Source organism: Panicum virgatum, chromosome 2K (genome assembly GCF_016808335.1).
Source record: "Panicum virgatum strain AP13 chromosome 2K, P.virgatum_v5, whole genome shotgun sequence".
NCBI lineage: Eukaryota > Viridiplantae > Streptophyta > Magnoliopsida > Poales > Poaceae > Panicum > Panicum virgatum.
In genome coordinates this window covers 14,532,908-14,559,892 of record NC_053137.1, presented here as the reverse complement: position 1 = coordinate 14,559,892, position 26,985 = coordinate 14,532,908, and the positions used below count along the sequence as shown (strand labels likewise).

The following is a 26,985-nucleotide window of genomic DNA, read 5'->3' as shown; positions in this document are numbered from 1 at the left end:
AAAATAGCTGCAGAGTTGAAGATGTAGGGGTCTTAGGGATTTTTATAATTGTTGATTCTGGTTCAGTTATGCGATGAGAAAGAACTGAAGGAGAAGCAAAGAGGAATTTTTTTTGCTTGTAACCAGGAAAAGAGATTTATTTGATAGCTGCATTCCTTGTTCCAACAAGATGCCAGGTAAAGAGATTGCATAATAGTGACTACTTTAGTGTTGCGTTCAGTATTTAATTTAATGTTTATTTGTGCTGACTAATTTTTTAGGCAATCAAAGCACAATGGAACGATTCTTGAAAAGAAAATTGCCCCTAACTGATGATAACGATGAGAATCTTGATAGAGGCACTTCAAGAAGAGATGGCACTGCACCAAACGCCAATCATTTTACTCATCTTTCTTCACGGGTCTCACGACAGGAGGTAAATTTTGATGAGCTTCCGTATGATCCAGCAGATAGAAGGAGAATATCAGATTATATAGGCCAAAATCTACAAGATGACATAAGACGAAAGTATTTGATATATAAGGGGTCCTTTTAAACCACCACCTGGTTTTAAGTTTCCAGAGACAATAATAGCAGGTCATCCACGTCGATGTCAATCTAATTGGTTTACTAGATATGATTGGCTAGAGTACAGTGAAAAGGTGGATAAGTGCTTTTGTTTATATTGCTACTTGTTTAGAGATTGCAACATGGGCCAAGGTGGGAATGATGCATTTGTAATAGATGGTTGGGATGGCTGGAACAAATCTGATAGGCTTCGAGATCATGTAGGCAAATGTAATAGTTTTCATAACACAGCTGTGAAAAGATGCAACAACTTATTGAAGCCTGGCCAATCAATTGTTGCTGCTTTGAACAAGCAAAGTAATCTCACTAAAGAGATGCATTTGATTCAATTGAGGACTTCAATTAAAGCAGTCCGATACTTGTTGAATCAAGGTTTAGCTTTTCGTGGCCATGATGAATTAGAAGAGTCCACAAATAATGGAAATTTTCGAGAGTTGTTACAACTTTTGGCAGATGGAAATGACAAGGTAAAGGAAGCAATAAGTAAGGCTCCAAAAAACAATAAGATGATAGCTCCTAAAATTCAAAAGGATATTGCAGAGTGTTTTGCTGAGGTAAGAGAACCTTGCAATATTATTTTGTTTCAAAAAATATGCTCTCTCTCTCTAAGTGTGAATAGATGAATTAATTATTTCTTTTGCAGATCATAGTGAAATCTGTCATTGAAGAAATTGGTGGGGATGTCTTTTGCATATTAGTAGATGAATCAGCAGATGTTTCTGGTAAGGAACAAATGGCTATTGTTTTGCGATATGTTGATAAGCTCGGGGAAATAAAAGAGAGGCTTATTGCTGTGGTTCATGTGAAAGAGACATCAGCTTCTTGTCTTAAAGCTAACATCGATCATGTGTTTGCTAAATATGGATTGAGCTTCAAACAAGTTAGAGGACAAGGTTATGATGGAGCCAGCAACATGAGAGGTGAATTTAATGGTTTAAGGGCTTTAATCATGAGAGAAAATAGCTTTGCGTATTATATCCATTGCTTTGCCCATCAGCTGCAGTTAGTCATTGTTGCAGTAGCTAAAAAGAATGATGATTCTAGTGATTTTTTTGACATGGTATCCCTATTGCTTACTGTGGCGGGGGCTTCTTGCAAACGTAAAGATATGATTCGAGAAATTCAACAGGAGAGAGTGAAAAAAGCCATAGGCAGGGGACAGCTTAGTAGTGGAACTGGATGAAATCAAGAACAGGCCCTTCAAAGAGCTGGAGACACACGTTGGGGTTCTCATTATAAAACCCTCAAGAGCCTTAACAATCTGTACCCTGAAGTTATTGAAGTGCTCCATTATGTTGAAAAAGAAGGTCCAAATGATGCAAAGAGACGTCAAGCTCGTGGTCTCTTGAACTATCTCAAAGATTTTGATTTTGTGTTCCATTTATAGTTAATGCTGCTTATTCTAGGACATGCAAATTCTTTGTCACTATCATTGCAAAGGAAGGATAAAGACATCTTAGAGGCCATGTTAGAGGTGAAGTTAACCAAGCAAAAATTTCAGCAAATTAGAGATGATGGCTAGGACTCTTTATTGGAGGCCATATACTCCTTTTGTGAAGAACATGACATTCCTAAGGTTGATATGGAGGAGGACTATATTGATCGTCATAATCCAAGAAAAAAGACCAATCGCACCAACTATCAACATTATAGATATGATTGCTTGAATCCAATTATTGACTTGCAGATTGCAGAGTTTAGTGACCGTTTTAATGAGGTGAATTCTAAACTGCTTACTCAGATTGCTGCTTTCAGTCTCAAAAATTCTTTTGAGGCTTTCAAAGTTGAGAGCTTGATGGAGTTGGCTAAGTCGTACCCCGATGATTTTAATTCAACACAACTGAAGGATCTTGGACTTGAGCTTCCTATTTACATTGATAATGTGCAAGCTGATGAAAGATTTGCCAATTTGGATACTATTTCTGAACTTGCTAAGCTGATGGTGCGGACAAAAAAGGATCTTGCTTTTTCTTTGGTCTATCGGCTTCTCAAGTTAATACTAGTTCTTCCTGTTGCCACTGCATCAGTTGAGAGATGCTTTTCAGCAATGAAAATTGTAAAGACAATATTGCGAAATCGTATTGGTGATGAATTTATGAGTCATTGTATCATATGCTTTGTAGAACAAGGATTTCTAGCCACAATTCCAATCAAAGATGTAATTGGCGCTTTAACACGATGGAGGACCGTAACCGTAGAGGGTAGTCATCGGACTGAATGCTTACTTTGTATTTGTCACAATACGTGAATGTCCTTTATCTCATATCATTTTATCGATATTAAGATTTTGTATGGTACTATATTTTACCAAATCTATATTGTAACTTTGTAAGTTTGTGCCGACCCCGGTGGCATTTTATCCTGGCTTCGCCCCTGACTACAAACTCCCGAGTGGCCAGCAATTGCGAACTATATTTGGATGATATTTCTTCTCATATAGTGCTAATTAGACCAGCTGTTTTAGTCCTTCATGAAAGACATAAAACTAAGAGTACTCTAAAACTAAACTACATGCCGCAATATCTGTTCAAATCTCTCTTGACTCTTGACTAATCGTGTGAACTTAATCATGGTACACATAGTCCAGGCGGTTCCTTTAGGTTGAAAACGCACACTCATAATCGGTTTAAATTAAATAAATCTTTCATTCTGTCCGGCTGCAACCAGCCAACAGTGTTTTTTCTCTCACACCAAATCAGTATAGTCATCAGCTACCAGCCAGCTAACAGTACTTTTCTCTCACAATAAATCTGCAACAGCCACCCGCCACAGCTAGCCGAACAGAGTTTGTTCGCAATGTTTCCATCAAATTTTTTTATTTGATCCAATATGTATCAGTATCACCGACACTGTAATGTACCATAAATGGACTCAAATATAATAAGAATGTGAGAACACAAGCCGTGCAGGGAAAGGAAATGCTTCGCAGAGGGCCTTGCACGCAACGCGGCCTCGTGGGCCGGGCCAGGCCGGGCCGGGCTGGACCCGCGCAGGTAAAACAAGCCTGGTAAGAAAACCCCAGCTTCTCTTCTCTTGTCGTGTCCGCGACGCCGTCTCCGCCTCTCGCTTGCTCGTCTACTCGTCTCCGCCCCCCGCCGCCATCTCCGCTCTCTCCGTGGATTCGTGGCGCCTCCCGTGCCGCCGCCGCTGCCGCCCCCCGCCGGCGCCCGCTCCCGCTCCCGCTCCCGCCGCCAGGCGTCCCCTCGCCCCCTCCCAGCCGTCACCGAGCAGGGCGGAGGGCTGCCGGGGCTCGGATTGGCCGGTTCGTTCCTCTATTCCCTTCTCTTCTCTTGTACTCTTGCGCTCGTAAGCAACCAACCCTAGCATCCAGTCAATCCAACCAGAATCGAATTTTTGCGCTGCCGCCGTTTGGTTAGTTGGGGATTTGGTTGTTGCCCCGCACGCCGCGAACCTGATGCACCCGTCCGTTCGCTCACAGTTCGGTCCCCGTCTACTTCCCCAAAGGAATTTGGGGATTCGATGCCCGCCGCCGAAATTAGGTTGCGGATTTTGATTCTTGCATGGCGCTTTCGGGAGCGAAGGTGCGTTTGGTTGCGAAAAAAAGGTATAGGGGGTGGACGGAATTCAGATGAGGAAGGGGGCCTTATATAAGCTCTGGCCCTGCAGGAAATGCAGAGTTTCAGTGCTACTGAGACCTTTTGCTACTTCTATGGACTTTTCAATCCATTGATGTTATTTGTATTTAGATAATGAGGAGAAGCCATGCAGACTCCACTCGATTCGGCTCCACGAGCCTTGAATTTCTGGAGGTTTAAGATTTACAGTTTTGTCTATCCTGGATTCCTCATGGTCAATCTGCATACGTTTAGCCATTGCCACGTGCTTTTGTTCTTCTTCTTCATACCATAAGGCATAAGTCGCATTTTCTATGCAGATGTTTGTACACCTGCAGGTATGTTAACCACTTTCTCATTTCTGGTTTTATTATTTCAGTGAGTTATGCGCTAGACATTGATTGCCATGTCAGCGCGTAGGGAGGTTGTCTCCTACCACCCGTTGCCTGCACCAGGAGCAGTGAGCAGCCTCAAGGATGAGATCCAGTCGAAAGTTATGGAAACGGTTGGCAATGCGATCAACTCATTTGATCCAAAGTCGTTGCCTCAGCATATAGAAAGGGGATTGGGAACAGCTGGAAACATTATTAATTCATTTGAGCCAAAATGGTCTGGCCAAAAGGAGTTTGATTTTGGCGGGGAAGCTGATTTCCTCGATGGATATCAGTGCCCTGATAAGTATTGGGGCTCTGCGCCAGTGAAGGCGCAAAAGCCAGTAAACATTAAGAACCTGCTGGGCGGTGTAATGGTGATCATTGGTCGCAACTTGAAAAATACTGAAGATGAACAGCCGAAGGACAATAGGACCAGCGTTTCTTTCCTGAGGTCAAGTGATGATGGGAACACATTCTTGCATTCTTCTGTCTACATGCCAAGCGCACCACCAGTTCTTGATGAAGAAGCCTTGAATTACAACATTTATAGGGCTGTTCTGGAAGCAGAGCCACCAGAATGGCTTCCTGATAGCTATGCTAGCTCGTGCATGCAGTGCGCTGCTCCTTTCACTGCTCTTACCCGCGGACGGCATCATTGTCGATTCTGTGGAGGGATATTCTGCAGGGCATGCTCAAAAGGAAGATGTCTGTTGCCTGCCAAGTTCCGTGAGCGGAATCCACAAAGAGTTTGTGATGCTTGTTATGATAGGCTTGATCCATTGCAGAACTTATTGATCAATTCTGTCAGCAATGCCTCACAAACCGCAAAGCATGATGTTATGGATTGGACTTGTGCAAGAGGGTGGTTAAATTTGCCAATTGGGTTAACAATGGAGCATGAGATTTACAAGGCAGCAAATACTTTGGCGAGTTACAGCCAGTTTCTGAATTTCATTGGTTTCTGTATCTGTATGTTAATTCTTTGAAATTGTTGTAATCTGAATCTAATAAGCGCATAAAAAAAAATCTCAATGCAGGTTGCAAGAATAAACCCTGAGAAGTCCATTCCACATGCAGTACTTAGTGGAGCAAGTGGGCTTGCCATATTGACAGTAGTAAAAGCTGGTGCTATTCTTACTTACAAACTTGGGACTGGCCTAGTAGTTGCTCGAAGATCTGATGGGTCATGGTCTGCACCGTCTGCTATACTTTCTGGTGGTTTTGGATGGGGAGCACAGGTAATATTTTTGTTGCTGCATTTTGTTGTATGGTAAACTTTTAATTTTACTAGGGCGTACCCAGTGCCGTAGGCTTCCCGCACTGTGCGGGGTCTGGGGAAGGGTTGTTTTTAATTTTACTAGATAAGTCATAAATGGCACTGCCTTTTCTTCCTAGGCTACAAATCCAGCACCACCTGTTTATTTCAGTAGTGTGCTGTATTTTATTTTATTAGAAACGTTGAGTATCACTTATTATTTGCTTACGAGAGGCGCATTGTGTTAGATTTAACAGTATTTATGTCTTCACTATTAGAAAATTTAAGAGTTTGTGCCATTTTTTTGAATAAAAAAGTATATACATCTCATTTTGAATCAGTATCATGGAAGGATTGAACAAAAGTAGAATTGACATCCCAGGAATTTTGCAGGCAATGGTTCCTTACTCTGTCTTCTTTCTAAAGTGTTCTATTTAGCAGCTACACCAATGATATGTTGTTTTTAATTCGTTATATCTATTTATCCTATGCCCTTGCAAATTTAGGGGAAGAAATGAAACATTTAGGTAGAAATGGCAAAGAATTGTGTTGCCTGGGGTTCTGCTAGTTCATTCATAGAGAAACCAGAGCTAAACTTGCTGCTTCTTTTTTAGAAAATGATACACTCTTTTCCTATAGGTTGCCATCCTTTGTACAACAATACATTTTTTAAATTTTTTTAAGAGTGACAATACATGTTTGTGCTCATTGTTATTGGTTAATGGTGATTCATGTTTTGGGTGTTAGCAGTCCTGGTCTTTGCGTATCATTTCTGGTTGCATCTTATATTATTGCCTTTGCACATACAGGTTGGTGGTGAGCTAATGGATTTCATTATAGTGCTTCGAGGTCCAGAAGCTGTCCAAACGTTCTGCAGTCGAATGCATTTTTCACTAGGGGCAGGTGTAAGTGCTGCAGCAGGACCTGTGGGCAGAGTATTAGAAGCAGACATGAGAGCTGGTGATAAAGGATCAGGAGTTTGTTATACATATAGCTGCAGCAAAGGTAACAGTTTTGTTTGTAACTTTCAACTTCATGTAATTTGATGTTTCCCAATGCTTTTGGGATTACCATCTCGGAAAAGTTAAATGTGCAATGACCATACAATTTATCACAAGACAGAAAATGTAGCCTACAGAGCTTTTAATTTATTTTGGTTTATTATTTTTTCAGAATTCAGTATATATTCAGTTCTGCTGATAGAAGTTTTAAGTGCATAATCAAAATTGAATGTTTTAGTTGTCTAGATCTTGACACATTTGCTAACATCTTTCATGACTGAGTGACAACAAATTCTTTTGAGTTAATTTCACAACTTCTGAATAATAGCCATCAAGAACAGTTACCTGGGTATTCATGTCCTTAATACTTCATCATACTCTTATGGACAGATCTATGGTATCCATTCTTTAGAACTAACTTCACATGTTATTTATTCTTGCGACTTGGCAGGTGCTTTCATTGGTATTTCATTAGAAGGGAATCTAGTGGCCACACGGATGGATGCTAATCTGCGGTTTTACGGGGACCCGTATCTAACAACCAGCGACATCCTAATGGGGAATGTGGAAAGGCCAAATGCCGCCAAGATTCTTTACAGTGCACTGGATGATCTGTACTCCGGGCTGGATTGCTAGATCAACATGAAGCCGAACTGTACATATGTACTTTGATTATTTCGATTGTAACAAGCTGTATATATCCATGAAATGCCCCTCGTCTGGTGGGCGAAATTTGTATAAATAAAATGCATCAATAGTCTGCTACGGTCTCAGGTTGAAGTTGGGTGAGTTAATACATTACCTAATGCAAGTGGAAAATCAATGTGGAACAAGCGCCCACAGGAAGTGGGCCTGGAGAGGTCGAGCCCCAGGGCGAGCTCATGCACGCTCGCCGCAGTGGGGGGGGGGGGGGGGGGGGGGGTTCCTCATGCGGAGCTGTTGCAGGCGGCTCTCGCTGCCACCCGCTCCGACCTCTGCCCCCACCACAAGCTCCAATCTCCTCGCCCCATCCGCCGCCACAATGCCCCGACCTTCTCACCTCCCTCCACCGCCTCGGTCCTATGCAACCTTGTCGGCGGCCGTTGCACCCACCTCCAACCCCCATCCAACCTCACCCCACCTCCCACCCTTCGTCGGTGCGCTCGTCTTCGTGAGGAAGATGAACAATGGCAGAGCTTCTTCTCCTCCGGCGGCGCTGGTGCTCTCCTCTGACAAGATCTTGCGCAGCCACGCGAGTGAAATAGACGTTCTTGTCACAGGCGCCTCGCTTCCGTGGCCGGCCGGAACATAAGCGGCAGCAGCAATGCGTTGCTCTGCCGGGAGTTACTCGGGGGGCTGTGCGCGTGGCTGCCTGTCATCACGTCGTAGAAGGCTGCCCCTCCCCGGGACCTCTTATACATCGTGTGAAAGATGGTTAAGCGACTCACCTATAAAATTCACTAAGGCCCAGCTGATGGCCCATTCAACATTTACTAGAAAAAATGCTGAACCAACCGTTTGAAAATGTTGAATCTTAACATTTTTCTCACCTTCTCCGGCATAGGGCCAGCACTAGCGGTGGTGGCGGTGGTGCAAGAGCAGGCGGCGGCGTAGGCGCATGGCGGCGGATCGGACGTGCGGCGACCCAGCCATGCGTGGCGACCGACACGGCGTGTGGCGCAGCCCACTAGGGTGGCGCGCGGGGCACGGGAGAGTTGAGTTTGAGTGTGTAGATCCAATGACTGTAAATGATTGCACGAATCTCAAATACTAGGTTGTCGAAAAAAAATCTTTCAAAATATATATAGGATTGGCCCCACCCCCTCTTTTCCCTGTGCACGTGGCCCAAAAAAACAGTCCAAATAGCCCAAATTGTCCAACTCGCGGCTTTGCTATGATTGGAACAAATTGTTCCACTGTTGGAAAAAAATTATTCGAACAAAATTTAAAATTTGTTTAGTTGGATCCAATCTTAACATTAAAAATGAATAATCTTAACATTAAAAATGAAAAAAATATTCCACCGGAACACATTGTTCTGTTGGAACAAAATGGGAAAAAATTGTTTATTGGAACTTGTAGGAGAAAAAAAATATAGAAAACTTAACCTTAAACCTACTAATGGGTCGGCGACCATCCACATCCAGGAGCGAGCGGGCTGCGCGCGCGGGCGCTTGTGCGCGACAGGTTCGCACGCATCCGCCCGCGCTACCCCGAGTATTGGCAGGCCAGACGCGCTTGATGCAGGAGACGCCGGACGCGTTGGGCTGGAAAGCAGCGGCCTTCCACGCGGCCTCGTGGCGGCAGCATGGGAGGGGAATCACCACCTCGCTCTGTTTACTTTTTTTTTTTAAAAAAAATTTCTCATCCTTTGCTCGGTTTCTCACTTCCCTCTAGGCCCTCCATCCTCAGCTCGACGCTGCCATCACATCTTGAGTAGGTACCAGGGGTCATTTGATCATTTACAGTGCCGATTAATGTAAAAGTAAAATATTTTTTTAGTAAAAGAGATAAAATGGCATGGTAATCGAGGTGTCAATAAAATTAATGTCAATTTTGCAAAACCAATAATGTTAATATGATGGCAAATTTACGAAGCCACACGATTACGATGGCCAAAATCCAAATTTCTCCACCTTTGCTACCGCGGTCCATATGTACCACACCTTCAAATGGCTTAGGGCCTCAGATGATTGAGTTCCCTTGTACTTTTCAAGTTGCCGAAATGAAGAAGTTTTCTGAAAGCCGTCCCTTCGCTAGAAGGGGTGAAAGACCCAACAGATTGCTAAGCATCTGGAGTGGTGCTGCTTTTGTAAACGAATTAAGCAATTCCATGTGAGATGTACCCCCATAGAAGATCAACCTTACTGTAGAGTTTATGGAGAAATTTTCTAAGAGGACCTTACTGTAGTGTTTATGAAGAAATAAAATCTTCGTTAATCAATTTGAAGAGCCATTTGATAAGGGCAGTTCCAACCCAGACTCTACCATGGAGTCTAAGTATATTTATAGTCCTCTATTTATAGTTTTTTTTACTGATGTGACACTCTAATTATTGAAGAGAGAAGGAAAAACAAGACTTGGTTTCTAGATAAGACCTCTAGTCTACGCGCCCTTCAATGCCCAATAAATTAGGGAGACTTGCGTTGTGTAGGGGGCGTGGAGTCCATGGATCTTGTGATGGACGAAAAACAATAAATGATTTTATGTATAGAAACTACTATTGCATATTTTGTATTAGAAAATATAGTTTCTTATGATGGAGTCTTTGAGACTTAAGACTCTACGAGTGGAGTCTGCATTGCGACTGACTAAGCAAAACCTACTAATAAAATTGGTGGCAAGTCAAGGTGCAAGACTTCCATCCAAAAAGCCATAAATCAGGTATTTAGCCTGCCAACCCAAAGCGTTGGGCCTCGGCAAGGCCTCTGTCGCTGAATTGCAGCCGGCAATTACTGGCAGCCATCCCATTCGATTCCCACGCGGCGACCCCGGCCGGGTTCCCCGCTCCCTCCACAAACTCCCTTTCCCATCACCGTGCCCTCTCTGCTCAGCCTTCGTCTCGCCTCCGGCGCCTCGAGATCCCACGCGCGCTGCTCCGTCGATCGCCAGGTAACCGTGCTGCCCACGAACCTTCCTCGCTGCGACCTGCGTCTGCGTAAACAAATAAAATTGTTTAGTTTTTGTTTGGAAAAACAAAGGCTTTGTTGATCCCTGTTTTATGTGTTTGTCATCTGCGTTTCTTTTTTACTTGATCTGTTCTTATTGCTCATGGAGTCTGATATGTATGGAAGGATGTCGTATGGAAGGATGTCGTCCTCGGACAGTCCAATAGTGACAGAAAGGAAGGTCGACAAGGACAAAGATGGAGACAACGATGATGATAAGGGAGGTTTCTTCGACAAGGTTAAGGATTTCATCCAAGATGTTGGCGAGAAGATCGAGGAAGCAGTGGGCGTTGGGAAGCCTACTGCCGATGTTACTGGGATCCACATCCCCCACGTCAGCCTGGAGAAGATAGAGCTCGTTGTTGATGTTCTGATTGCCAACCCCAATCCAGTCCCCATCCCTCTTGTCGACATCGAGTACTCGATCGAGAGCGAAGGACGGAAGCTCGTGTCCGGAACAATCCCTGATGCTGGGACCATACATGCCCACGGTTCAGAGACTGTCAAGATCCCCCTTTTACTGATTTATGATGACATCAGGAGCACCTACAAGGAGATCAAGCCTGGAAGCATCATCCCTTACAGAGTCAAGGTCGTTCTTCACATAGATATCCCTGTGCTTGGGAGGATTTCTATACCGCTAGAGAAAAATGGTGAGATCCCGGTGCCGTACAGACCGGATGTTGACATTGATAAGATCAAGTTTGAGCAGTTCTCTTTCGAAGAGTCGACCGCGACACTCCATCTGAATCTGGACAACAAGAATGATTTTGACTTGGGACTGAACTCAATGGATTATGAAGTGTGGCTCGCTAATGTGAGCATTGCCTCTGCTGAGCTCAAAGAGTGTACTAATATTAAGAAACAGGAAGTAACAACTATGAACTTACCTATCAGCTTCAGGCCTAAGGATTTCGGTTCTGCTATGTGGGATATGATCAGGGGAAAGGGAACTGGTTACAGCATAAAGGGACACATTGACGTCAACACTCCTTTCGGACACATGAAAATACCTATAAGCAAAGAGGGGGGAACAACTCGTCTTAAGAAGGGGGATGACGACGATGATGACAAGGTATCTGTCATCTCAAATCTTGGTGTTCCAGCTAACTAGCATTCATCCCCAGCACTCTGATCAATTTTATACTAGAATGACACTTTAGCATTTTTGTAGATAAATATTCCACAAAAAGAATCATAGGTTCAGATATGTTCCGTAAACTCTGAATTCTCACATTGTCTATTGTTTAAAGGGTAAAGTCCGTTTTTCATCCTGAACTATCACGATCGTCCTATTATACTGTAGCAAAACCGCCTTAGGCTGGCCATGGTTGTTTTTCGAATGGTTTCGTCAGTTGGAAGGTGTATGATATCCGGTTTCATAGTTCAAGGACCTAAAATCAGACGATCGTGATAGTTCAAGGTTGAAAAACGGACTTTACCCTTGTTTAAAAGCTATTTATAACATCTCTACATTTGGACTAACTATAAGCAGCGTACAGCACTCCCCCATAGTGCGGTAAAGTGAATCCTACAATCTTAATTTTCTCCATTGAACTGCAAGTTCTCTTTTCCCACAAAGCTCTGTGCTGTTCTCCTACCTGCCACGAAACAATTGCCAATATCTCTTGGTAATGTTTCATCAGTTAGTAATTCTGAAGTGTCATTATCATCTTCCATTCAGTACATCTGGCTGTGGATGTTATAGGCTTCTAATTTTCTAGGAAAAGTGATACTACCCTTATACTGTTCCTAATACCACTAAAACAATCTTGGACTGACAGACAATCTTTGGTAGCATCTCCAAAAGAACAACGGCTTTTAGTTAGTCAAAAAGGGCAATATGACATTTCAAGTAAACTAGCAGACAAGCAAACGGAGTTGACTGAATGTATGGTAACAGTGGCACAATAAAATATTGAAGTAGTGTAAAAACTTTCCATGCTAAAGAGGATAATTTCTCTAAATTTAAGAACAATTCTTATTAGAGGCATCATATTGGACAATTTAATTGACTTATAACAGTTACCATTGCAAGTTTGTCATGGTTTCACTGATTTGAATTGTTTTTCCTTCATGTTAATTTGATTTAAGAAACAGTCGCACATCTGTTTGGATTTTCATGTTTTCCACAAGTTATTGCAAACTAATATAGTCAGATGGCAAAATGGCTTTATCATCTCATCTCTAACTTGATATATTCTTATTGCATAGTAATATAGAGTTGTTTCTGGTCTCTTATTGACACTTATGAGTCCGTTATGTCAACTTATTCTTCTTACTCTCTGGTCTAATTCTTGTATGTACGATTTTCGCAGGACTAGAAGTGGGGGGAATATATTTTTCTGAAGCAGATAAAAAAATAAGAAATATCTCTGTCTGTTTACTGTGCTAGTCAAGTGATCATTATTTCATCTTATGATCTCTAGTTATATTACCTTTCATACATCCACTATTTGTTATATATAATGTTTTTTTTGTCAGTATTCCTGATCGTGTAACTCTCCTCTTCAAATTGCTTTAGTTGTGTATGGTCTTAATTTCAAATCAAAGACATCAAAAAGATGATCAATGAGCCAAGGTTACTCTTTATATATCATTAGTGGTACGGTGTTACATGATGTTTCTCACGTGGAATGCAGTGTAGTCTGAAGTATACCAATATCCATATACTAATTGAACATAGTTAGTTTCATGCATAGAATTGCATCAAGTTAACCTTACACTAATCTTTGGTGGCTGAAAAACCTCGACATACAATATTGCATTGCGCTTGTAGAAAAATCTGAAAACAACTTTTAGGCGGATGTACAATGGTGTACCTATACTAAGAAATTCTCACGAAGTTTTCAAGTTAATCAGAGAAATTATTCCATCTATGTTTTATGATGTTCCAGATATTTTCTCTAGATTTCCTTTTTTCCCTACGTGAATTGTCCACATTTTTCCACCATACAACAACTTCTAACTTATGTGGCTGTATCACTTTATTCCAATAAGTAGCAAAACATGCAAATAGATTCATGAATTTGTCAAATGCATATATGGTCACACGACACCACATAATGTGCCTATGAATGGTCACACGAACACCATGAAATGTATTTTGCCATCGTGGCAAGTGACAAAATACAAATATATGGTGCTGTATATATATGCACACATTTGACAAGTTCGTGAATCCTCTTGCACATTTTAATATACTTGTTAGAGCTAAAATGATACCACAATACATATTGATGTATGGTAGGTGAAATTTACTCTTTCCAAAGTGAAAAGTCTATTTATAAGGGTGAGGCCGGCCCCCTCCAGATGTTTGCCATGCAGCCGCAATTACGTGGCAACGGAAGTTTGCTGGCGTGGCATCCACCATACCCTGGGAAGTTGACATCAATGCAAAAACAAGAGGTATTCCATTCCAGCAGCTAATGCGCTGCCATGTCCAGGTTGATGAATCGAAGTCGAAGGCATTCGGTTTCAATCTGATTGTATTTGGCATCATGCATGGTGACAGCGGCTAGGCTGTGCAATGGAGGCAGTATTGGTCATGTGGGAGCTAAGGGGCCAACTCATCTAAGAATCTACCCCAACACTCCCACCAAACCGGCTCCAGCTCGTCTGTCCCCTTTGCCTGTCCCCGTTCGTTTCTCCGAACACGGGTTGCATTGCCTATTGATTCGTTCCCCACAACCTTGATTTCTGGTGCAAGATCACGATTAGAGCTGATGATTTCTATTCTGCGGTTTCCTCGTCACTACATCCAGTCAAGGTCACCATGATGGGATATCGAGCTGGAAGGGTGATGCATGCGCTCACTGACAGCAGGTTCTGTGAAGACGCTGGTGTATCTTTCAAGCTCCTCTTCTCGGAGCAAGGACTTAGCTATGAATGGAAAAATAAGATGGCGTAGCTCTAGGAGGGAACGAATCAATGGGCTACACGTGTTCGGAGACACGAATGGGAACAAGCAAAGGGGACAAGCAAGCTCCAGCCACCAAACACACAAAAGTTCCTCCACATCATCTGATTCTCCTTGGGGCGCAGGTGACTCAACCTCTGATTTGTATGCAGTTGATTGGACTTCATAGCTCCTGAGCCATCGTCTGCAATGCCATCTCACAATCCAGCTCCTTTGTCCCATTTCCATCAAAGAGATTAGCTTGCTCGTCACAACACCTGCCCATGCATGTGCAAACGTTATTGTTTGGAACAAAAAAAGAAAAGATGGAACTAAGTCAGGTATTGATTTCGATGAATGGTTCGGGTGTTAAGTCTCGTTCTGAACTAGAAAAGATGAGGTGGATTGAGATCCAAAGATATACATTACTTAAATTCATACCAATAGACGAAAAGATGGTGTGTAAAAGAAAGTTGTGCGGGCATGTTTCATGATGCCTCTCAGTCTCAGTGGTCACTGCATCACTGTTTTAGCTACTTGTTATCTCTATGCCTTGCTGTATCATTCTCATTGGTGCTACTAGTGCTACGTACTTTCTCCAGCGGTAAGTATCGGTACTATGGAAGAGTATATATAAGATGGCTCCAGTGGCAAGTGATCATGAATGATGCAATGGAGAAGTATTTACAAGATGGTTATGGTAGTACGAACATGATACTTAATTTGTGCCAGTTGTTCTTACTGCTTGGTAGGTGACAATGTGCATTTCAATTTCCACCAATTATGCACATGGAGTTAATTGGTTTGTTAAAGGACTTCCACTATTCCCTTTTGTGCCAAAAAGAAATAGATAATCTTTGTAGAGAAATCTGCTATTAAATTATGAGCTATGGTCTCAGAACATTTTTCAGTCTATTTTGAAACTACCTGTAGTTTCAGCCTAATCTTTTTCCATGAATATTCAAAATTGTTTTTTCTTGATCATTTTATACATATGATATATATTTTTTGCGAAACACAGTACAAAAACAGACACTCATAAACATATGTACACTCATCCCTATAAATACACGCACGCAAACCCTACCATATGAGCACCTCCGAGAGACTGAGCTAGGTAGATCCTCGACATTGAAGAAGTCACCACTAGCGGCTTGCTATGCTATCGGCGGGCACGTCGCCTACCACTAAAAGAATAACGCTAGTTAAAACTTGGAATAAATCCAGAAAAATGCGAGCACCAGTGCCGAGTCGAGGACTCAAACCTTGGTGGGCAGGTTCCACCAGTGCTCAGTTGAAATTTGGAAGATATATTTGATATGGGCAGTTTTATAGTTAGAAGACAGCATTTTCCTATATGTGGTGTTTCACCATTCAAGCAGCTCCCACCTTGATGATGTTTTCCCCAAAATTTCTGGTCGGTATTTGATTTGAAAAATAAATGAAAATTCAGTTCTCTTAATGTAAAGGAATCCCTACGCATTCATTCCTTTTCTATTTTCATTATTTATGAGGTGCTTTCTGGAGGATTAATTTATCTGTGAATGAGCCATTGTGCTTGGAGATCGAACTTGTCGCCGCTTTCGAGTTCAGCAACTAACCCTTCTTATGGAACTGGAACGAGTACCACCTAACTTTTGGAGTCACTCCATAGTCGAATCCCCCATGGAAGATTCTTCCGTGATGTCTTCCATTCCCACATATTCTTAACGTATCTGAAGGATTTGTCCAATAGCCTCATTCATTCTATTTGGTAGCAGTGCTGTCAACAAGTTGATGAAATAGTATATATGAACGGGATTATGAGGCCTCATGGTGAAGATGGACCGAGACATAAACACACACAGGGCACACACACGCACCACCTTCCCATGTATATATGTAGGTGAAGGTTGATGGATCATTAAACTATCATAGCATTTTTGTGATAAAAACTTTTGACCACATGGTTATTGTCATTGGCGGACCCAGAAAATTTTTGGAGCCCGTGAGACAGTAGTTGTGCCCGTCTGTACTTAGATTAATTTGTGCTTGTTGTGTGCACTGTCTAGCTATCCTAAGCCTACGTCCATGGCATTTCTTTTGGCCAGACCCGTGCAGGTGCCCTTCTGCTCACCTGGGAGCCCGGGCCAGTGCCCAGGGTGGCCGGGCGCTAGGTCCTCCACTGGCTATCGTTGTGGCAATATCTCACTTCGTATTGACCATGATATGGTAATATTTTGATTGAGTATAGTGTTTTGAGTTTTGTAACTTTGCCTGAACCATGTGGAACAGCTGATGATACTGTAGCTATCTAGTTGAGTGTAGAGAAGGACATGCTTAGGGCAGTCCCAACTAGATGACTAGGATGGTTTAATTTTCATAACATTAATTAGGGTGCCATTTAAATAAAAATAGTGATGTGGCAATAGAGTTAGGGAGGAGAGAGAAGGAAAACATTACTCGTGCAAGAAATGCGTGAAACCAAGGAAGTAGAGTGATAGGGGGAGGACAAGACAGAGAGAGAAGAGAGGGGGATTGTATGAGAATTATTTAATAAAGCTATCCATCGAGAGAAGTTTGTTTCTATATGTCGTGTCTATCCGTCAGGGCATGTGTTTGGGTTCGGATTGCCCTTAGTATGTCTACCAAGTCCAGGCAAACACTTGCAAATAATGTTTGCTGATCTTGCATTGAGAGTCCGCATTGATTTGGCTGTTTAGAAGTCTTTTTGATTCATAGCAGCAAGACTACATTGGTTTGTTTAATGGCTACTATAGGACCAAAGATTGAAATAGCCATGGATTATTGAAAGGAAAACTCCAGAGAAAAGAGATCATTGTATTTATGGAAATAATTAAAGAAATAACATGACAGCATGAATATACATTAAGCTAAGGATAGATAATCATCTCTCAAGCTTAGCTTATGGGATAACAAGAATATTAGAAGAGGTATAGGGCTTTGTTGTTGATGAATCCTAGCAAGGGATGGTTAACTTTATTTCGCTAAATATTAGTGGATTCGTAGTATTTGTTTCATGTGGAGCATCTAGCCAAGTCAGTATGTACACGCACGTGAGTTAGGTATCGGCTCACGTGCTTGATGGAGCTGACCCCTTCTGACCCGCTGAACTTGGTGAACTCCGGGAGCCGATACTTGGGCGGTAACGGGATCAAGTCATATTCGCTTGGGTACGGCTTGGAATAGCCCATTGCCTTTCTCTTGGACAGAATGTCGAACTGATCCCTTAGTATTGCGCTGATCTGATCCACACTAAGAACTCCTGGGGCCGAGGGCTCAGCACTCGGCCCGGTAGCGTACTTCGCTAGCCATGCCTGTTTCTCCGCATTTACCCCTGAAGCTCCTGTACCCACCAGATGTCCCGCGCGCGTTGGACTGATGCTGTCAGGTATGTACACGCACGTGTAGCCGTGCGGGATCTCCTTAGGCGGCTCGTTCAGGAACTGGCCCTCCCCGGGATCACCGCCGATCTTGTGGACGACGTAGATCGGCAAAGCCTGCGGACCTGGATTTGTGAGCGAATACGATATTGGCGGCATAGACTGAAGTGAGTTCTCTCCCCTGTGACTCCCCAGGATTGGTCCCGATGGGGAGTACTGGTTCTTGATCACCTCCTGGACGACACGATGTGCCACACGCTCGAGCTAGTTCACCAGGCTTTCTGAGTGTCGATGAAGCGTGTGAGCCACCATGTAGTTCATCTCCTGGCGCAGGGCTCTGGTGCGCTCCTCTGATGGTATGGACAAGTCAACGTTGTCGAGAGCGCCTTCGGGTGAGAACCCCTTCCACCTGATGCCGTGGTTGCGGGTCCTCTCGAAAGAGCCGATGAGATCGGCTACGAACTGAGATTTGACCTCATCGTATTTCTGCTTGTGCTCGGGGGTCAGCTCTTCATACGTGACAGGGCTGGTGACCGGCGCTTGGCTCTGAGGTCCAGTCATTCCGGCGGTGGACGTTGTTGCTGATGAGTGTCCCACCGGGCGTGCCAGAATGTGTTGTCGGTCAAAACCCACCGGCGAGTAGTGACAGGCAACACGAGGAGCCGGGAGGCTGTCGGGGCGCTGGCTGGCACCGGTCCCTCGGTCAACGGCCTAGATCCTGGCACACGCCGTCACTTCCGGAGATGCAGGGCGTGCCACCTGATCTATACCCGATTAGGAGGGTGCGAACATGCCTTTGACGATTTGCCTATAAGCACAGACACATGTAAACATTAGTCCGAGCCGTGGTCGGCTCCTCGGGGCGACTCTTGCATCGGCTTTAAAGAGCCGATCGAGTCCCGGTGTCAGATTGGATCTGCATATCCAGATGGTAATGGATAAAGCAAATAACTGCAAAAACTGCTTCAATTAAATTTAGCTAATCTAATCCACGACGGTAAAGCTTCACTGCTAGATCGGAACATCCTACACGTGGTTAGGCCTAACGAACGTAATAGATAACCAAACCTTAAACAGAAAAGAGGCCCAAGAACAAGCGAAAGCTGATTCCCGGATCAATCCCTATTAAGATCAAAGCAAAGCATCTAATACGTCACCGGAACGTCCAACCCGTTTGCAAGGCCTAACCTAGCAGATATTAAGCCGATTCTTAAGTATAAGAACAAACCATAACAGATTAGATCTACTAGATAAAAAAGAAGCAGGGTGTTATCTCTACGCGACTAATTCCATGCAATGAGAATTAGTATAAGATTAAAACAAGATCGCGCAAAGATGACATGATGTTCGTAGATGATAAGCAACAAAAGCACGATGAATCTACTAAAAATCATGCTACGAAAATCAGGATAACTAGCACTACTCGCCATCAAAAACGCTTCAGTACGAGTAATACCAAGGTAAAAGTAAGAACAACGCTGCCCTGATCGCAAGAAGCGATCAGGGCAGCATGACGCTTACTTGGACGAAACCCTAGAATTAGGGGTGGCGGTGCGCCGAGAGTTGTTGTTTGCAAAACGTGATGACGTTCTCTTTTTACGAATATCAGAGGGTACATATTTATAGTCTTTTAGACTTGACGACCAAGTTAAACAAAACCTAGTCCAATACAAAAACTAATCTATCTCTAATGATTACAGATAAAGAGAGCCCATCGGCTCCCGACGCACACAGATAAGAAGAGCCCATCGGCTCTTGGCATGAACCACAATCGCCTCTTCCCTGGACAATCTGTATAGGGCCATCGACAGCTTCGGCCCATATCCTTCTCGACCAAATTCTGGTGGTAACACAAACGACTCACAAGTCTTCTTTAATTTCCGCACTAAGCCCAACTTGCTCTCGGTCCATTAATTAACCCTGTTAATTTATGGCGATAACATCGGCACTAGCGGTGGTGGCGGTGGTGCAAGAGCAGGCGGCGGCGTAGGCGCACGGCGGCGGATCGGACGTTCGGCGACCTGGCCATGCGTTGCGACGGACACGGCGTGTGGCGCGCGGGGCACGGGAGAGTTGAGTTTGAGTGTGTAGATCCAATGACTGTAAATGATTACACGAATCTCAAACACTAGAAGGTAGAAAAAAATCTTTCAAAATATATATAGGATTGGCCCCACCCCCTCTTTTCCCTGTGCACGTGGCCCAAAAAAACAGTCCAAATAGCCCAAATTGTCCAACTCGCGGCTTTGCTATGATTGGAACAAATTGTTCCACTGTTGGAAAAAAAATATTCGAACAAAATTTAAAATTTGTTTAGTTGGATCCAATCTTAACATTAAAAATGAATAATCTTAACATTAAAAATGAAAAAAATATTCCACCGGAACACATTGTTCTGTTGGAACAAAATGGGAAAAAAATTGTTTATTGGAACTTGTAGGAGAAAAAAAATAGAAAACTTAACCTTAAACCTACTAATGGGTCGGCGACCATCCACATCCAGGCGCGCGCGGGCTGCGCGCGCGGGCACTTGTGCGCGACAGGTTCGCACGCATCCGCCCGCGTTACCCCGAGTATTGGCAGGCCAGACGCGCTTGATGCAGGAGACGCCGGACGCGTTGGGCTGGAAAGCAGCGGCCTTCCACGCGGCCTCGTGGCGGCAGCATGGGAGGGGAATCACCACCTCGCTCTGTTTACTTTTTTTTTAAAAAAAATTCTCATCCTTTGCTCGGTTTCTCACTTCCCTCTAGGCCCTCCATCCTCAGCTCGACGCTGCCATCACATCTTGAGTAGGTACCAGGGGTCATTTGATCATTTACAGTGCCGATTAATGTAAAAGTAAAATAATTTTTTAGTAAAAGAGATAAAATGGCATGGTAATCGAGGTGTCAATAAAATCAATGTCAATTTTGCAAAACCAATAATGTTAATATGATGGCAAATTTACGAAGCCACACGATTGCGATGGACCAAAATCCAAATTTATCCACCTTTGCTACCGCGGTCCATATGTACCACACCTTCAAATGGCTTAGGGCCTCAGATGATTGAGTTCCCTTGTACTTTTCAAGTTGCCGAAATGAAGAAGTTTTCTGAAAGCCGTCCCTTCGCTAGAAGGGGTGAAAGACCCAACAGATTGCTAAGCATCTGGAGTGGTGCTGCTTTTGTAAACGAATTAAGCAATTCCATGTGAGATGTACCCCCATAGAAGATCAACCTTACTGTAGAGTTTATGGAGAAATTTTCTAAGAGGACCTTCCTGTAGTGTTTATGAAGAAATAAAATCTTCGTTAATCAATTTGAAGAGCCACTTGCTAAGGGCAGTCCCAACCCAGACTTTACCATGGAGTCTAAGTATATTTATAGTCCTCTATTTAAAGTTTTTTTGCTATGTGGCACCCTAATTATTGAAGAGAGAAGGAAAAAAACAAGACTTGATTTCTAGATAAGACCTCAAGTCTACGCGTCCTTCAATACCCAATAAACCAGGGAGACTTGCGTTGTATAGGGGGCGTGGAGTCCATGGATCTTGTGATGGAAGAAAAATAATAAATGATTTTATGTATAGAAACTACTATTGCATATTTTGTATTAGAAAGTATAATTTCTTGTGATGGAGTCTTTGAGGTTTAAGACTCTACGAGTGGAGTCTGCATTGCGACTGACTAAGCAAAACCTACTACTAAAATTGGTGGCAAGTCAAGGTGCAAGACTTCCATCCAAAAAGCCATAAATCAGGTATTTAGCCTGCCAACCCAAAGCGTTGGGCCTCGGCAAGGCCTCTGTCGCTGAATTGCAGCCGGCAATTACTGGCAGCCATCCCATTCGTTTCCCACGCGGCGACCCCGGCCGGGTTCCCCGCTCCCTCCACAAACTCCCTTTCCCATCACCGTGCCCTCTCTGCTCAGCCTTCGTCTCGCCTCCGGCGCCTCGAGATCCCACGCGCGCTGCTCCGTCGATCGCCAGGTAACCGTGCTGCCCACGAACCTTCCTCGCTGAGACCTGCGTCTGCGTAAACAAATAAAATTGTTTAGTTTTTATTTGGAAAAACAAAGGCTTTATTGATCCCTGTTTTATGTGTTTGTCATCTGCGTTTCTTTTTTACTTGATCTGTTCTTATTGCTCATGGAGTCTGATATGTCAACGTTTTGATCTGTATGGAAGGATGTCGTCCTCGGACAGTCCAATAGTGACAGAAAGGAAGGTCGACAAGGACAAAGATGGAGACAACGATGATGATAAGGGAGGTTTCTTCGACAAGGTTAAGGATTTCATCCAAGATGTTGGCGAGAAGATCGAGGAAGCAGTGGGCGTTGGGAAGCCTACTGCCGATGTTACTGGGATCCACATCCCCCACGTCAGCCTGGAGAAGATAGAGCTCGTTGTTGATGTTCTGATTGCCAACCCCAATCCAGTCCCCATCCCTCTTGTCGACATCGAGTACTCGATCGAGAGCGAAGGACGGAAGCTCGTGTCCGGAACAATCCCTGATGCTGGGACCATACATGCTCACGGTTCAGAGACTGTCAAGATCCCCCTTTTACTGATTTATGATGACATCAGGAGCACCTACAAGGAGATCAAGCCTGGAAGCATCATCCCTTACAGAGTCAAGGTCGTTCTTCACATAGATATCCCTGTGCTTGGGAGGATTTCTATACCGCTAGAGAAAAACGGTGAGATCCCGGTGCCGTACAGACCGGATGTTGACATTGATAAGATCAAGTTTGAGCAGTTCTCTTTCGAAGAGTCGACCGCGACACTCCATCTGAATCTGGACAACAAGAATGATTTTGACTTGGGACTGAACTCAATGGATTATGAAGTGTGGCTCGCTAATGTGAGCATTGCCTCTGCTGAGCTCACAGAGTGTACTAATATTAAGAAACAGGAAGTAACAACTATGAACTTACCTATCAGCTTCAGGCCTAAGGATTTCGGTTCTGCTATGTGGGATATGATCAGGGGAAAGGGAACTGGTTACAGCATAAAGGGACACATTGACGTCAACACTCCTTTCGGACACATGAAAATACCTATAAGCAAAGAGGGGGGAACAACTCGTCTTAAGAAGGGGGATGACGACGATGATGACAAGGTATCTGTCATCTCAAATCTTGGTGTTCCAGCTAACTAGCATTCATCCCCAGCACTCTGATCAATTTTTATACTAGAATGACACTTTAGCATTTTTGTAGATAAATATTCCACAAAAAGAATCATAGGTTCAGATATGTTCCGTACACTCTGAATTCTCACATTGTCTATTGTTTAAAGGGTAAAGTCCGTTTTTCATCCTGAACTATCACGATCGTCCATTATACTGTAGCAAACCGCCTTAGGCTGGCCATGGTTGTTTTTCGAATGGTTTCGTCAGTTGGAGGTGTATGATATCCGATTTCATAGTTCAAGGACCAAAATCAGACGATCGTGATAGTTCAAAGTTGAAAAACGGACTTTACCCTTGTTTAAAAGCTATTTATAACATCTCTACGTTTGGACTAACTATAACACCGTACAGCACTCCCCCATAGTGCGGTAAAGTGAATCCTACAATCTTAATTTTCTCCATTGAACTGCAAGTTCTCTTTTCCCACAAAGCTCTGTGCTGTTCTCCTACCTGCCACGAAACAATTGCCAATATCTCTTGGTAATGTTTCATCAGTTAGTAATTCTGAAGTGTCATTATCATCTTCCATTCAGTACATCTGGCTGTGGATGTTATAGGCTTCTAATTTTCTAGGAAAAGTGAAACTACCCTTATACTGTTCCTAATACCACTAAAACAATCTTGGACTGACAGACAATCTTTGGTAGCATCTCCAAAAGAACAACGGCTTTTAGTTAGTCAAAAAGGGCAATATGACATTTCAAGTAAACTAGCAGACAAGCAAACGGAGTTGACTGAATGTATGGTAACAGTGGCACAATAAAATATTGAAGTAGTGTAAAGACTTTCCATGCTAAAGAGGATAATTTCTCTAAATTTAAGAACAATTCTTATTAGAGGCATCATATTGGACAATTTAATTGACTTATAACAGTTACCATTGCAAGTTTGTCATGGTTTCACTGATTTGAATTGTTTTTCCTTCATGTTAATTTGATTTAAGAAACAGTCGCACATCTGTTTGGATTTTCATGTTTTCCACAAGTTATTGCAAACTAATATAGTCAGATGGCAAAATGGCTTTATCATCTCATCTCTAACTTGATATATTCTTATTGCATAGTAATATAGAGTTGTTTCTGGTCTCTTATTGACACTTATGAGTCCGTTATGTCAACTTATTCTTCTTACTCTCTGGTCTAATTCTTGTATGTACGATTTTCGCAGGACTAGAAGTGGGGGGAATATATTTTTCTGAAGCAGATAAAAAAATAAGAAATATCTCTGTCTGTTTACTGTGCTAGTCAAGTGATCATTATTTCATCTTATGATCTCTAGTTATATTACCTTTCATACATCCACTATTTGTTATATATAATGTTTTTTTTTGTCAGTATTCCTGATCGTGTAACTCTCCTCTTCAAATTGCTTTAGTTGTGTATGGTCTTAATTTCAAATCAAAGACATCAAAAAGATGATCAATGAGCCAAGGTTACTCTTTATATATCATTAGTGGTACGGTGTTACATGATGTTTCTCACGTGGAATGCAGTGTAGTCTGAAGTATACCAATATCCATATACTAATTGAACATAGTTAGTTTCATGCATAGAATTGCATCAAGTTAACCTTACACTAATCTTTGGTGGCTGAAAAACCTCGACATACAATATTGCATTGCGCTTGTAGAAAAATCTGAAAACAACTTTTAGGCGGATGTACAATGGTGTACCTATACTAAGAAATTCTCACGAAGTTTTAAAGTTAATCAGAGAAATTATTCCATCTATGTTTTATGATGTTCCAGATATTTTCTCTAGATTTCCTTTTTTCCCTACGTGAATTGTCCACATTTTTCCACCATACAACAACTTCAACTTATGTGGCTGTATCACTTTATTCCAATAAGTAGCAAAACATGCAAATAGATTCATGAATTTGTCAAATGCATATATGGTCACACGACACCACATAATGTGCCTATGAATGGTCACACGAACACCATGAAATGTATTTTGCCATCGTGGCAAGTGACAAAATACAAATATATGGTGCTGTATATATATGCACACATTTGACAAGTTCGTGAATCCTCTTGCACATTTTAATATACTTGTTAGACTAAAATGATACCACAATACATATTGATGTATGGTAGGTGAAATTTACTCTTTCCAAAGTGAAAAGTCTATTTATAAGGGTGAGGCCGGCCCCCTCCAGATGTTTGCCATGCAGCCGCAATTACGTGGCAACGGAAGTTTGCTGGCGTGGCATCCACCATACCCTGGGAAGTTGACATCAATGCAAAAACAAGAGGTATTCCATTCCAGCAGCTAATGCGCTGCCATGTCCAGGTTGATGAATCGAAGTCGAAGGCATTCGGTTTCAATCTGATTGTATTTGGCATCATGCATGGTGACAGCGGCTAGGCTGTGCAATGGAGGCAGTATTGGTCATGTGGGAGCTAAGGGGCCAACTCATCTAAGAATCTACCCCAACACTCCCACCAAACCGGCTCCAGCTCGTCTGTCCCCTTTGCCTGTCCCCGTTCGTTTCTCCGAACACGGGTTGCATTGCCTATTGATTCGTTCCCCACAACCTTGATTTCTGGTGCAAGATCACGATTAGAGCTGATGATTTCTATTCTGCGGTTTCCTCGTCACTACATCCAGTCAAGGTCACCATGATGGGATATCGAGCTGGAAGGGTGATGCATGCGCTCACTGACAGCAGGTTCTGTGAAGACGCTGGTGTATCTTTCAAGCTCCTCTTCTCGGAGCAAGGACTTAGCTATGAATGGAAAAATAAGATGGCGTAGCTCTAGGAGGGAACGAATCAATGGGCTACACGTGTTCGGAGACACGAATGGGAACAAGCAAAGGGGACAAGCAAGCTCCAGCCACCAAACACACAAAAGTTCCTCCACATCATCTGATTCTCCTTGGGGCGCAGGTGACTCAACCTCTGATTTGTATGCAGTTGATTGGACTTCATAGCTCCTGAGCCATCGTCTGCAATGCCATCTCACAATCCAGCTCCTTTGTCCCATTTCCATCAAAGAGATTAGCTTGCTCGTCACAACACCTGCCCATGCATGTGCAAACGTTATTGTTTGGAACAAAAAAAGAAAAGATGGAACTAAGTCAGGTATTGATTTCGATGAATGGTTCGGGTGTTAAGTCTCGTTCTGAACTAGAAAAGATGAGGTGGATTGAGATCCAAAGATATACATTACTTAAATTCATACCAATAGACGAAAAGATGGTGTGTAAAAGAAAGTTGTGCGGGCATGTTTCATGATGCCTCTCAGTCTCAGTGGTCACTGCATCACTGTTTTAGCTACTTGTTATCTCTATGCCTTGCTGTATCATTCTCATTGGTGCTACTAGTGCTACGTACTTTCTCCAGCGGTAAGTATCGGTACTATGGAAGAGTATATATAAGATGGCTCCAGTGGCAAGTGATCATGAATGATGCAATGGAGAAGTATTTACAAGATGGTTATGGTAGTACGAACATGATACTTAATTTGTGCCAGTTGTTCTTACTGCTTGGTAGGTGACAATGTGCATTTCAATTTCCACCAATTATGCACATGGAGTTAATTGGTTTGTTAAAGGACTTCCACTATTCCCTTTTGTGCCAAAAAGAAATAGATAATCTTTGTAGAGAAATCTGCTATTAAATTATGAGCTATGGTCTCAGAACATTTTTCAGTCTATTTTGAAACTACCTGTAGTTTCAGCCTAATCTTTTTCCATGAATATTCAAAATTGTTTTTTCTTGATCATTTTATACATATGATATATATTTTTTGCGAAACACAGTACAAAAACAGACACTCATAAACATATGTACACTCATCCCTATAAATACACGCACGCAAACCCTACCATATGAGCACCTCCGAGAGACTGAGCTGGTAGATCCTCGACATTGAAGAAGTCACCACTAGCGGCTTGCTATGCTATCGGCGGGCACGTCGCCTACCACTAAAAGAATAACGCTAGTTAAAACTTGGAATAAATCCAGAAAAATGCGAGCACCAGTGCCGAGTCGAGGACTCAAACCTTGGTGGGCAGGTTCCACCAGTGCTCAGTTGAAATTTGGAAGATATATTTGATATGGGCAGTTTTATAGTTAGAAGACAGCATTTTCCTATATGTGGTGTTTCA

The 26,985-nt window shown here is 42.8% G+C and overlaps 4 protein-coding genes across 7 annotated transcripts; all 4 read left to right on the top strand.

The window, feature by feature from the left end:
- The first annotated feature begins 689 nt into the window (after positions 1 to 689).
- Positions 690 to 1,884, top strand: LOC120695131 (zinc finger MYM-type protein 1-like). Its single transcript, XM_039978440.1, has 2 exons — positions 690 to 1,121; positions 1,211 to 1,884. Exons 1-2 carry the CDS (start codon positions 690 to 692, stop codon positions 1,748 to 1,750), a joined length of 972 nt encoding a protein of 323 aa, XP_039834374.1. The 3' UTR covers positions 1,751 to 1,884.
- A 1,714-nt stretch (positions 1,885 to 3,598) lies between these two features.
- LOC120668147 lies at positions 3,599 to 7,591 on the top strand. Of its 3 annotated transcripts, none has more exons than XM_039948073.1 (5): positions 3,599 to 3,829; positions 4,522 to 5,457; positions 5,554 to 5,754; positions 6,581 to 6,776; positions 7,224 to 7,591. In XM_039948073.1, exons 2-5 carry the CDS (start codon positions 4,549 to 4,551, stop codon positions 7,406 to 7,408), a joined length of 1,491 nt encoding a protein of 496 aa, XP_039804007.1. In that variant the 5' UTR covers positions 3,599 to 3,829; positions 4,522 to 4,548; the 3' UTR covers positions 7,409 to 7,591. The 3 variants fall into 3 exon arrangements, with proteins under 3 accessions (XP_039804007.1, XP_039804012.1, XP_039804001.1); XM_039948078.1 differs by having other exon boundaries at positions 3,603 to 3,829; positions 4,522 to 5,442; positions 7,224 to 7,578; XM_039948067.1 differs by lacking the exon at positions 3,599 to 3,829 and adding an exon at positions 4,315 to 4,337 and having other exon boundaries at positions 7,224 to 7,578.
- Positions 7,592 to 10,156: 2,565 nt separating this feature from the next.
- Positions 10,157 to 12,994, top strand: LOC120695930 (desiccation-related protein At2g46140-like). 2 transcript variants are annotated; one of them, XM_039979129.1, is made up of 3 exons: positions 10,157 to 10,363; positions 10,561 to 11,494; positions 12,738 to 12,994. In XM_039979129.1, exons 2-3 carry the CDS (start codon positions 10,562 to 10,564, stop codon positions 12,741 to 12,743), a joined length of 939 nt encoding a protein of 312 aa, XP_039835063.1. In that variant the 5' UTR covers positions 10,157 to 10,363; position 10,561; the 3' UTR covers positions 12,744 to 12,994. The 2 variants fall into 2 exon arrangements, with proteins under 2 accessions (XP_039835063.1, XP_039835062.1); XM_039979128.1 differs by having other exon boundaries at positions 10,546 to 11,494.
- An 8,549-nt stretch (positions 12,995 to 21,543) lies between these two features.
- LOC120695929 (desiccation-related protein At2g46140-like) lies at positions 21,544 to 24,295 on the top strand. The gene is made up of 3 exons (XM_039979127.1): positions 21,544 to 21,666; positions 21,865 to 22,798; positions 24,038 to 24,295. Exons 2-3 carry the CDS (start codon positions 21,866 to 21,868, stop codon positions 24,041 to 24,043), a joined length of 939 nt encoding a protein of 312 aa, XP_039835061.1. The 5' UTR covers positions 21,544 to 21,666; position 21,865; the 3' UTR covers positions 24,044 to 24,295.
- Positions 24,296 to 26,985: the final 2,690 nt, after the last annotated feature.

What these genes read in the sequence shown, in the direction of transcription:
- LOC120695930 (XM_039979128.1), top strand. Translation starts at nt 10,547, where the DNA reads ATGTCGTATGGAAGGATGTCGTCCTCGGACAGTCCAATAGTGACAGAA.
- LOC120695131 (XM_039978440.1), top strand. Translation starts at nt 690, where the DNA reads ATGGGCCAAGGTGGGAATGATGCATTTGTAATAGATGGTTGGGATGGC. An exon ending in TTGCAGAGTGTTTTGCTGAG is followed by an intron (nt 1,122 to 1,210) that starts GTAAGAGAACCT and finishes TTTCTTTTGCAG; the next exon opens with ATCATAGTGAAATCTGTCAT.
- LOC120695929 (XM_039979127.1), top strand. Translation starts at nt 21,866, where the DNA reads ATGTCGTCCTCGGACAGTCCAATAGTGACAGAAAGGAAGGTCGACAAG.
- LOC120668147 (XM_039948073.1), top strand. Translation starts at nt 4,549, where the DNA reads ATGTCAGCGCGTAGGGAGGTTGTCTCCTACCACCCGTTGCCTGCACCA. An exon ending in GTTTTGGATGGGGAGCACAG is followed by an intron (nt 5,755 to 6,580) that starts GTAATATTTTTG and finishes TTGCACATACAG; the next exon opens with GTTGGTGGTGAGCTAATGGA. An exon ending in TACATATAGCTGCAGCAAAG is followed by an intron (nt 6,777 to 7,223) that starts GTAACAGTTTTG and finishes GCGACTTGGCAG; the next exon opens with GTGCTTTCATTGGTATTTCA.